This window comes from Larus michahellis, chromosome 3 (genome assembly GCF_964199755.1).
Source record: "Larus michahellis chromosome 3, bLarMic1.1, whole genome shotgun sequence".
Classification (NCBI taxonomy): domain Eukaryota; kingdom Metazoa; phylum Chordata; class Aves; order Charadriiformes; family Laridae; genus Larus; species Larus michahellis.
This window is the reverse complement of record NC_133898.1, coordinates 80,691,656-80,703,784: the sequence shown is the minus strand read 5'-3', so window position 1 is coordinate 80,703,784 and position 12,129 is coordinate 80,691,656. Positions and strand designations below refer to the sequence as shown.

Sequence of the window (12,129 nt, the reverse complement as noted above, 5' to 3'; positions counted from 1 at the left end):
CACAGCCCTCAAAGTTTCAAGTTGGATTAATCTTGTATGGATTGGATCATACACCATTCTGCTGCTACTTCAGGAAAAAAATCCAGAAGTAGCTGGTCAGTTGATCATCATATCTACTATAACGCCACCCTCCTTCACAACACTTAGAGGTAAACCTCCTTCTTACACAGAACTTACCAATGGCCTTTGTGTAATGTCTGGCTCCAAGTAACAGCTCTGGGGCTCTATACCAGAATGTCACCACAACTGGATCCAAGTCTGCCAATGGCTTCAAAGGTGAGTTGAACAATCTTGCAAAACCCATATCAGCTAGGGGAGGAGAAGAAAGAAAAGAAAAAAAAAAAAGAGAACATTAAAATGTTAATAAAAACAAATGAGAATTTAATAGTATTGCCAAAAAGCAATTATATCAAAAGCTCAAAAGCATTAAAACTTACAAATCAAAGTTTCTAAGAAAGCAACAAGTTACTCATAACAATACTGGGCCAAATTTATCTAAGGCTAAATTGCATTTACTTCATTTATAAAACTATGAAGGATGATGTTTGACTTATAAGTCTTTTCATTATGGTATTGTAAAACTTTACATAACACAGATGCCTATTCATTTAAATAGAACTGCAACAGAAACCTAGTTAACTAAAGTCAATAGTAGTGGGTCTCTAATGTACATTTTCTCTTTTATTTTTAAATATGTTTACAAAACTGTGAGCCTTTGTGACTGCTATATATTTACCCAAAGTGCAAAACCAAAACGACTGCAGTATAGATTGTTTTTCCAAGTATGAAAAGTATTTTTCCTACTTCATTTGGAGGAATGAACTCCAGAATCAGGAAAGACTTTTTAACTGGGAATTACTGAAATCAGGGAGTGCGCACTCCGGCAGAGGTGTATTTTAAATGTAAGCCTTCATTTCGTATAACTCAAAAACTCTCTCTAGAAACAACCTTGTACGTAAAATTAAGAAATGCCAGATAGAAAAGTACAAAATTTGGGTGTATGTTCAAAACCACACATTTTAATCCAAGTTTGAAAGTTATCTTTTACACAAACACACCTAAATCTTTCTGCTTCCAAAGTTATGAAATACCAAGTATAATTTTCTTGCAGTTACCCAGAGTAATACAAGCACATGAATCAAAAACAGCTAGCTGAACATTTTCAAACAAAACAAAAGTCAACGGATAGAAAAGAGGTTCCTGTATATTACTTCTTTCCTGATGAATGCCACATGGCTTTATTAAAAAAAAGTTTATATCCACATGACTAAGGCTTATGATCTGCACAGGTAATTAGATTTGGGATAAAGACCATCACAGTTACAGGTGTTTCCCACCTTGATGCCAAATAACCTTTTGCATAGCAAACCTTTGGACCTCTACAAACACATGCATTGATATTATGTATATAAAAATAACTAAGAACAAATACAGTTTATAAGTAACAATGTTATACTAACTACTCATAGTAGAAGTCAAAAGAGCCTTGGCCATGGACGTTATTCTATGTGCTTATTACTTTCTTGTTTCTTACAGATGCTTTTATCTCACAAAATATCTTTGGCAAGCTTTATAAATGTCTAATAATATGGTTGGAATCACTTAAACTTATAAACTCAGTGAATGAGATTTAAAATTGAACTAGATGTTGTGCATACACGCACTCAAAGAATAATGAAGATTTGTTTCTATCTTACAGTGAAGAAGCAATTTTTTAAGTAATTCCTTAGCTGTGCAATGAACTTGTCTCAAAATATTTACCTATTTTGACTCTTCCTCTTTCAGGACCTTCACCCATTACCAGAATGTTTGCTGGTTTCTGGAAAGCAAAAAGCAGAATATTTAGTTGACCAGTCTTGATAATTATCTTCAAGAATAATAAAAATATGTACATTTATTTTATAATGAAAACATTTCTATAACACTACCCTTAGAAGTATAGAATTAGCATACCTTTACGCTTTCCTGACATTTAGGTTTTATCCCTAGTTACCAATTTCACGATCAGAAAGATAGCAAAGTACTTTGACATTTCACAGTAAGAAATGCAATCTTTAATTAAATTTGCATTTCCATCTTTACCAGAATGATCACGTTCATCCGCGAGACTGTCTCCTACAGGTAAATTTTAAGGCAAGGCGAACATTTACGCTACACATCAATAATCTGGCAAGAACTACTTTTGCTAGTATAACTTCTTGAAAATTATGCCAAATACTGGTATTCAAATGCATAGATGAGAGTTGCTTTTGTTATCATCATATATAACTACAATTTTATAGTTGTGCTTGCTTTTAGTGTATGAATAATGAAAAACATATTGGCAAAAGCATTTTTTTTCCACAAAGTAAGTTCATTTCATGTGACGAGAATTCGCTTAAAACAGTATACACAGACAGCTACATCCACAAGCTTTCAACAGTGTCACAGCAGCTTTACACATAGAACAAAACCTTTACAGGCATTTTATGCAATCTGCAGTTGTTCGTAACCAGCCGCTTGTGAACACCATATAAAATCTGCACATGACATCATGGCAATTGTTCTGCAATTAGGATCTAGGTTCCCTCGGACATCAATAGTCATTCCTTGGAAGCTTTTCCCCTATTGTGTTAACAGCTGTAAAGAAGTAAACAAGATTGAAAACATTAAGCGATTTGAATGAAGAGATGCATAACAAAGTTTCAAAGCAGAAGTTTTGGAAGCCTCATCCAAACAATAATTACATTTAAAATCCCTAATGCCTGAAGAGGTCTGCTCGAGCAGGATTTGATCAAAAATCTGAAAGAGATGTCCAGAAAGCCAACATCAGAATCTCACTTAATTTCTCAGTTCCTAACACTTGCCACTATTTACCTGAAATGAGACGCTCAAACTAAGATAACTAATTTGGCTTAAAATTGGAATTTTGGAATTGGAAATCCTTAGCTCTTTTGAAAAACAACCAACAACAACAAAGAAAAAGTCATTACTTCACCTATTCTTTCTCCTTTCCCTCAAGAAGCTGTCCTCCCTTCCCACCTCACTCCCATCGCTAGACATTGCTTTTTCCCTAGCCCCAGCCATAGCCTCTCTTTCCAACCCTGCTCCAGATGCCATTGCAACTTTTACTCCTCCTTTTCTAACCTCAGGATAATTCTCAACAACATCCCTGACTTCTTATTCCCCAAGGTATTTTTTGAATCCTTCAAGAGGGTATATGCACTCCCTTCTTGGAGAATGCAATAGCTATTTTAATTGATCTTGAGTAAACACTCACCAGCAGATCCAGGAAAGATAAAGATGGTGCTTGCTTTTAGCTAGTATTTAATAATAATGAAATCAACACTTCAAGGCAACTGATCAAACTCTGGTTTCACATTAATGTATTACCCTCAGTTGAATATTCTGGAGAACAGATCAATCCCATTCTTCATATTCAGAAATCAGGCAAAAAAGGGAAGCATGCGAGTTCGCACTACACTTTACCCCTGTTAGAAATCACATAGCTAAAATTGTCCCAACCAAGACAGCAAAATTCCAGTTTCCTTGTCAGAATTCTAACCTAAAATCCTGCCTCGCAACCTTGATTGAGAGTTGAGTTTGAATCAAAAACACTTCAATAGACCTTTACATTCAGGATTGGATTTTAGGCACTATAAAATGCATTTATTTGTCACATGAACAGAGCTGACAAAAGTGTCGTCACTACACCGATTTCTCGGTTAGTTTTTTCTGTAGAAGAATTATGTTGTGAGAGATAAACTGCATAACACCAGAAGATGTACTACGATAAAATTTAAAATCGAAGTAGATACAACAGGATTCTCCAAACAAAACATCTCATAAGATTCATATTTTACCCTTTAGTATTACAAGATTCTTCCAGCAGCAATTTTTTTCATAGAAAAAAAGCACAATTTTATCTGCTGACATAAACCAAAATATTCACAGCATAGTCCAGGTTGGAAAGGACCTCTGGAGTACAACCCCCCTGCTCAAAGCAGGGTCAACTACAGGGAGAGAGGAGAAACAGAGAAGGAATAAAGTGTGGAAAAAAAAAAAAAAAAAGAAAAAACTTAGCCTAATTTCCAAAAAACCAAGTGCTTCTCCTGAGGCACCACCGCCAATGTGGAGATGACAGGCATATCACGGATGGCATCCTGATGCCTGCTGGATCCCTACTGACCTGCAGACCACTCCCTCAAGAACAGCTCACATTGCGGCAGCTTCCTGTGGGGTGAGAAGTCTTCACTCAAACCTGTTCCTTAAGTCAGAAGGAGAACACACCTGAACTTGCTTCTTATTTCCCACATGAGCAAATTACTGCTTGGTTACCAGCTACTAAAAAGATAAGAACTTTCCTAGTTCCTCTTGCTAATCAGAGCTGTTCTGGCTCAGAAAGCATTTTCAACTGTATGTACACTAAACCAGTTGAAGAGTAATTCTAACCTGATAGGACCCATCTTTCTGAGATGAGACAAATAATATCCAGCTCCTGTGCCCATGAATGTTTATTTAATAAAAATAAAAAGCTTCAGAGGAGTTTAAAACATAGGTCATGTGTTTTGTGGTTGTTTTGTATAATAATGGCTTAAACACCGTAAAGTAAAACTCCTCACCTCCCCAGAGCCTTCATGATACACAAGCCACGCTGAGAGCAACCCAACCCTTATGGAGCAGGGGGGCTTCCTCGGGGCCTTGGCTAAATAAACAGCACCAAGACAGAGTAACAGAACCTCACGTGCTCAGGTATGGAGGAAAGTCTTTGGGTTATTTCAGAGTTATTAACATGGCATCGGAGATCCTCAGGAATGTAGGTAATGAGCATTTCCATCATGAGGTAAGAGAGAGGACTGCTAAAGTGAACGCAAACAACTTCTGCTTTCTGGAGAAGGGAGAACATGTTAATCTAATCTCTGGATACGTAGGATTTAAGTATCAAAACATTTTACTCTGAGATAGTCACTTAATAGCCTACTATAGAATTACAGTCTAGTATGACAGCTAGTTACTGGACAGTTACTGTCTAGTTACTGGACAGCTGCAAAATTCAGATTAAAAAGTGGGAATTGGAGAAATTAAAAAGCCCTGTACCCTCATGTATGTTCAGGCTACGTGCAAGTTCTAAACACCAGTCTAGTTTCTGAAAACAATCTTACTGCTGCCCACATGGTGAAGAAAAAGGGGGTTTAGGTGGAAGAAAACATGAAGGCCCAAGCAGCTGAGATCAAATCCTGACACATACTTAGAGTAAATCATGTCTCTTCCTGAGAGGACAGAATTTTATTCACAAAAGTTTGAGAAGCTCTGCTTAAAATTATTAACTAACTCCTTAGGTAAAAGGTAAAGTAACTTAACAAGGACTACCCTTCTGAGCCAGTTACACCCCAATTAATCCCCTCTCTATTTTCCTCAAACTCTCCCCTTGCTGAGAACACAAAACACCAGCTGGGAAGCAAAGCGATGCTGCTTCATCTCCACCTATCTGGTTGCTATAGAAACAACAGAAACAGTAAGAGTTAGGAGTCTCACATTTAAGATCAACTATAAAAATGAACAGAGAAACCCCCGTTGAGAAATGTAGTTGAGGTTTGACTGTCTAAAGAATATTCACAAAAAAAGAGCAACGTCAACAGCAACAAACAACTAGGGCAAAAACCTGAAATATCTGCAAAAGGGGATGTAGATGGCAATAATTTGATGGGTTCTTTACAAGAGATGAGCATGGATAACGTATTTACTTTTCTACATCAGTGAGAGAGTGGGAATAAAGCAATTAAGGGATCCTGGTGGGAGAGAAATGAACCTGCTAGGCTAACAAGTATGTTTTCATAAATAATAGAAGTATCATGAACGAGACTCATATGGACATCCATGTTATCTTAATCAATATGCTTCCTACTTAAATATTTAGACAGCAGATTAGAATAAAGGTTGAAGGAAAATAAAACATCTACGTTTTTGAAAGAGCATAACAGGCCAAAACAGGAACAACAGCCTAACAATAGATGGCAATACTTTATTTTTAATGGTTATTGTTGTTATCTCCTCAAGTACAGTGGTGACACAATTCTTAAGAGATTTGGTGCAGAATTACATTCCTGTGAGAAAACGTCCATAGGGACATACCACTTTCCATACACCATTCTTTATTGTTTATATCCAAACAAATGTGTTTCCCTTTTGGAATGTATCACTGAACAAAGAATAATCTGAAATTAAGAGGCTTCTATTGTAAAAGATATTGCAAGTCTTTCAGATAAAAGCTCTCTCCACAATTAAAGAAACTGGCTTGCAACGAAGTCTTTTCAAGCCTCAATTATTTAAAAAAAAAAAAAAGCAATTGTAAACAGCATAGTGTTGATACATAGATGCGCTTTCAATTCACAAGCCAAAACCAAGAGTAGCGGTGATTTCATCTCAGCTTTTAGCACACTGCTTTAACAAAAGACAAAGGTCCTAAATGAGATGAGTGTGTTCCACTCCGCGGGCACTGCCCAAAAGATCACTGAGCCTTTAAGTTCAAGATTACAAGGGAGCTGCAGATGCTTCACAGAAATTTGCAAACAAAGCTTTTGCTCTTCTCATCCACAAGGAAACGTAGGCACTTTCCTGCCTTAAGTCAATGCTATTCAAACCCAGACATCGTTTTCAGTACCAGCGTGCCAGTGTATTGGTCTAACACTTTTGATAACCATTGATCTAATTAAAGCAGGATTTAAAAAAGAAATGGTTCTAAAAAGATTTTATTATGCACTGCAAACCTCCAAATCACTATCACTTCCATTCACATTACCTCCATATATTGAAAACTGCATAGAAAATTTGTTATCATCACTTCCCTCTCCTTTTTTAGAAAGCTGTTTGGTCACTGTTTTTCTGATACTGAGCACTAGACAAAAGTATACCATATAGAGTAAAATATCTTCACATCTGTTTCTTTTTACAAGCCTTACATACTGTGAACTCTAATAAGAGCCACTGCTCTGATTACACAGCATCACTTTCAACTTGGTTTTATTTTTCAGCTGTTATCCTTAGCTTTACAAAAAAGACCTATCTCATATTTTTTGCCTAGGTTTGTAAATCCATACAATTTTCTTCTACTATTTCTCTACTCTGTTAAAATGATTGACGTTGCAAAGCAATATCATTAACAAATCTCATCAATGTATTTATCATTTAATTCAAATCAATAAAGTTTCTACAGATACTATCAAATTGAACAAGGCCAAAAACAAAGCTGATTACTACAGACCACAATCTTAAAAGGCGGTAAATCACAAGGAATGCAAAATGCTTTGAAATAGTATGTCATTCAAACGAAATAAAAACTTGTTTAAATCTAGAAAGGAGGAAAAAAAAACACAAATAGAGGCAGACACATGAAGCAAATATACGGCAACACAATAAGTAAAGCGTACCACAGAAGGCTTTTATAGCTAAATCTAAGAAAAATAACCAGTCCAAAACCTTTTGCAATAAAAAATGAAAATACAAAAAAATGCAGACACATAAAATTATACAGCTAAGTGTCACCAGATTGTTATCTTTAAAACTGAAAATGTACTTGATTATCATCAGAGGAACATCGGTGACAACAAAAACATTTTCAAATGTATTAACAGCATGTAGGAAACTAAATTTAATGCATATAAACATATTTATTAATATGATAATAATACACACATGGTAACAATTATTTTTATCTCCACTCCTGCTTCTTTTAAAAATAATTTTTAAATGAAACATATACAGAATTGATAAAGACATGGAAGCATGTGCGACTGAGAGGCAAAAAATCTTTTGTATAATTCTGAGAGATAGAAAGTGGATATTCCATCATAAACCATGGTGTCAGATTATGTTAGAGACTTATGTATTTCATAGCTGATGAACTCATATGGTCAAAAGAATCATTAATTCCAGATACCAGAAATTCTAATGGCAACCAGAAGCATGGAATTTACCTCTAAGCTCTGGAACTGATGTTAAGTAGCTAGAAGTAAGAACAAACTGTAGAGAAGATATCTGAAATATTTCTTTGGAATGCCTTTTTAAAGACTTTGGTTAAACACATTCTTTGCCTGTGTCCATTAGATGTTGAGAGGGGAAATGTACTGTTTTCATACCGAAGCTTGTTATCAAAGAAATCTTTTCATGTTTCTATATTCTTATAAAACTCCTCTATGCACAGAAAGCAAAAGAAAGCAGAAATACTAGAAGTATGCCTACAGTGCAACCATACATCTGCACATATTAAAAAGAAGATAAAAAAAAAGTCCCTGAAGTAAACTTAAGATTATCTAGCCTACAACAACAGCAAAGATGTGACTACGCAGGCTACATTACAAACTGATTTAAACCAGCCCATGACTCTGGATACTCTTTGGAGAATCAGTGGAAAAATCATACAATGCTTTGGGCTGAATGGGACCTCTGGAGGTCATCTGGTGCTCAAAACGGGGAGGTCACCACCCTGCTCAAAACAGTGCCAACTTCAAAAACAGAACTGACTTTGAAGCTGCATCAGGTTGCTGAGTGCCGTAACTTTGGGAGCTGCGGTTCTCCAAGGATGGCAGTTCCTCAGCCTTTCTGGTGGACAACGCCTTGCACTGTCTGACAACTCTCATGACAAAAAAATTGTTTCCCATCACCTAATCAAAACGCCTCTTGAGGAAATGTGTGCCTGTGCCCCTTTCTCTGCATACCTCTTAAAATGTCTTCATCTTCTCTACAACCTCTCATTAGGCAGTTAAAGTCCACGCTGAAAATGCTGCACACTGCTGAGTGCGGTGGCAGTAAAGCTGACGCACGCAAAGCTCGCTCTGTCACCCTGTTATAATCCTATTGCACCTTTGGCTGAACAGTTACACACCTCAATGTAACACCGAAAACACATATTTGAGATGACAGAGTCAGACTAGAAGTCCAGACTCTGGAATACATTCACTACAAATGTATTTTACCATGGGAAAGAACAAACTTCCTCAACCCCCCCCTTCATTTTAATCAAATCATAGAATCACATACAGACAAACTAAACAGTACAGTCAATTCAAGTTGCCATGCCTTCAGTTACTCTCATATATAACTACCCTTATGATAATGAAATCAGTGGTCAGGTAAAGTATTCATTTCTCTGTTTTACTTCATTTTTCACAGGTTGGCTCTTCTCCTGAGAGGTAATTAAGCGTATACCTCAACTGACATTAATTCTTTAAATTCACTCCCCTCAGCCCTACCCAGGCACTCCCCCAAAATGGCCAAACATCCATGCTCCTTGTAAGAATGCTCTGCTTCAAAATCAATTTGAAACAATGGCTTCTTAGGCAATTGCTAGAAAAGATATTTAATTTATAAACTCAAGGTGTTTGATCATTCCTGAAAGAGGAAAAGACTACCCACCGAACTCTATTCCCTGGTTAATCAATGGATAATATAGTTGCAGTTATGTCACTGGAAAATGGACTGCAAACACAAGGGGAATATGAAATAAGAGTAATCACAAGAGGAGAATATAATTCTGGGCTATATAAAAGTTCAGAAATGAAACAATCTTTCTTTCACACAACATTTCTTTCAGTTTCTTATGGCTGACAGAGCATTAAATTACTGCAAGACAAAAATGAAAACTCCAGACAACTTTGGATGTCGGGCATTGCTTCTATTATAACAATCTTCACAATGTACTAGTGTACCAGTGGTTTCAACCCCCATCAATGACAATGCAGTTCAAGTGAAAAAGAAAAGAATGAAAAAATCCTCACATTAGGAGAATGCCAAAACGTTTGACAGAAATTAAATTTTGTGTTGCTATGCAACATTATCCAAAGCATTCTGCTGGTGCTAGTGCTGCAATAGCATATTTGAACTTAAAATGTTACATGCAACCTTGAGAAGGACAAAGAAGGGAGAAGATGGAAACAAAGAGAAAAATATGATCTTAAATTACCAGTGCAAAATAAAATGTCACAAAACAAATGTTTAACTAATACACTGAATTCGCATTGTCCCTGGGATTTTCAACACATTACAGTGCACACTCCAGCAAAATTCCATGAAGCTACTCAGCAATCATCTAGGGCCTTGTCTTTAGACCTCGTCTGGGCTCTTTGGGAGCACCAAGCAGAGCACAGGACAAGACAGATTGCTCAACCTCTGCTACCCCTTTTTTGAGCGGTGCAGATGTGCAGCCCATCATGCATGGGAACAGAAGACAGACTCACCTCCGAAATAATTTGGAAGTTTTTTCTACTTTTTAATATATCACAAAGAGGAAATGGAGAAATAAATTTCACTCCATAAAAGCACAGTCAAACTCTCCCTCTGTTGGGGCTTCAAGACACATCCTGAATGCCCCAAGATACTGCAAGTCAAGCCAAATCTATGCATCTCTGCCTTCAAGTCCTTATTAGATATTCTTCACACATGATCTTTAATCAGAATAACTACCCAAAGGCAAGTAAACTGAGAAGATATTTGCACGTGTGAAACATTACAAACACTATCACTTTCTTCACCTTTTTAAAGGCAAAAGCTAAGAGACAGCACATCTGACAGAACACTTACATGAGAAAGGCTACGAGAGGAGGGGGAAATGAGATGATGAGATTCTCACGTGTTCCTGCTGTTGGAACTCTTTGCTTATTTGCATTACTTTGTTTCTGTTAGAGCAGCATGAAAATTAGATACCATAATTGCTCTATCTGGTAATTCTTTCAGTTGCAGCACTAAATTTCACCATCGCCAAATCCTTGCATTTGTTTTATACGATATTCTGACTACTCCTCCCAGTTTAGTAGGGTTATTAAGGCAGGAGGATGAAGCCTCTATCCAATCACAGGACCAGCGACTGAAAGTGAGACTGCTGACACTGCCATAAAACATTTTGTTAATTGCCTTTCACAAAGTATCTTTGGCAATAAAACTCCAATACCTCCATTCCCCAGAGAGTCTGCTAGAGTCAGAGAATTAACAAAGCTTTTCTGACTGCAATAAATAATATAGTACCAAATGAATAGTTATAAGTGTAACCCATTTTCATTACAAACCCAGCTTCTGCTTGGATAGCTTAGATTGACTGAATTAGGTTGAAATAATAAAAGTCCTTTAATGGAAATTTCAAAGGAGGAAAAGAATAAGAAAAAAATAGCATGGTTACCTACAGAGGTTACTTCCATGTTGAGTGGGTCTTAAGAGTCCCTTTTTGTCTGACCCCAGAGGATAGGGGTCTGGGCACGGGAATATAGCTTAAAGGACTCAGAACTATGCAATACATTTCTTTCATTATTATTTTAGGGTAGAAGCTTTTGGTACGACTTAGAAAAGCAATAAATACATTAAGCTTTATGGGATTTTAACAATCAAAGGTTTACATCTAGTAACATTTCATATTGTTTAATTAGCTCCTGTCAGTTTATCACATACATTATCTTGCAGCATTAAGCGACACTATTTATCCACTTTTCATATACATGCTCTTTTCCTATGCTTATAATCTCAAGGGAAAAAAATATGAGGACCCATCTCTGCTCCCTGCTTCTTTCATGCTGAGCCTAAAGACTAGAAAATCTAATCTTTATGTGACCAGTTTAAGTGTCTGTTATACTACAGCATCAACTCCTCTTTTGTGTGGAAATAATTTACAACGTAACCCCAATCTTTCTATAATCCTTCTCAGAGCATCTTCTTGAAGCAAGTTGTTGGCTTCCAATATATGCAGGGATAAGTTACATGTCCTGTTCTCACCATGATTTGTCCAGCAGACCAGTGGTGAGGCTTCAGGAGGAAATTTTATCACCCTAATACAAGCCTTGACGCCTACACCAATACTAATCGGGATTTAACATCCAGTGGACCATAAGGTCTCAGACTCACCATCCAGCCACCACGTTCTAGACGACTTACTGATGTATCAGTTGAGGCAGCACAACCTCACATGGCTTGCAGTGGGCAAAAGCAACTATGGACCGCAAAGTGAGTGGATGCACAGAGTACCAGTGCTCAGCTGACAGTTTCATTACAAAGAAAGTTAAGCAAAACATACCCTTTAAAATCCATCCTAACAGAAACTCTTTCCCTGGCTTATCACTATTACTCTGTCCACCCCACGCCCCAGATAAAAATCTCTCTCCATCTCTCAGT

At 36.9% G+C, this 12,129-nt stretch overlaps 1 protein-coding gene across 2 annotated transcripts in view; it reads right to left on the bottom strand.

Annotated features, from left to right (window-relative positions):
• CDK19 (cyclin dependent kinase 19) overlaps positions 1-12,129 on the bottom strand; it is a 134,134-nt gene that overhangs the window by 38,567 nt on the left and 83,438 nt on the right. For both annotated transcript variants that reach the window (XM_074580948.1, XM_074580950.1), the window contains 2 exons: positions 1,762-1,819; positions 178-309 (listed from right to left, as the gene is read on the bottom strand). In XM_074580948.1, the coding sequence (XP_074437049.1) occupies positions 178-309; positions 1,762-1,819 (190 nt within the window). The remainder of the gene's footprint in view (positions 1-177; positions 310-1,761; positions 1,820-12,129) is intronic.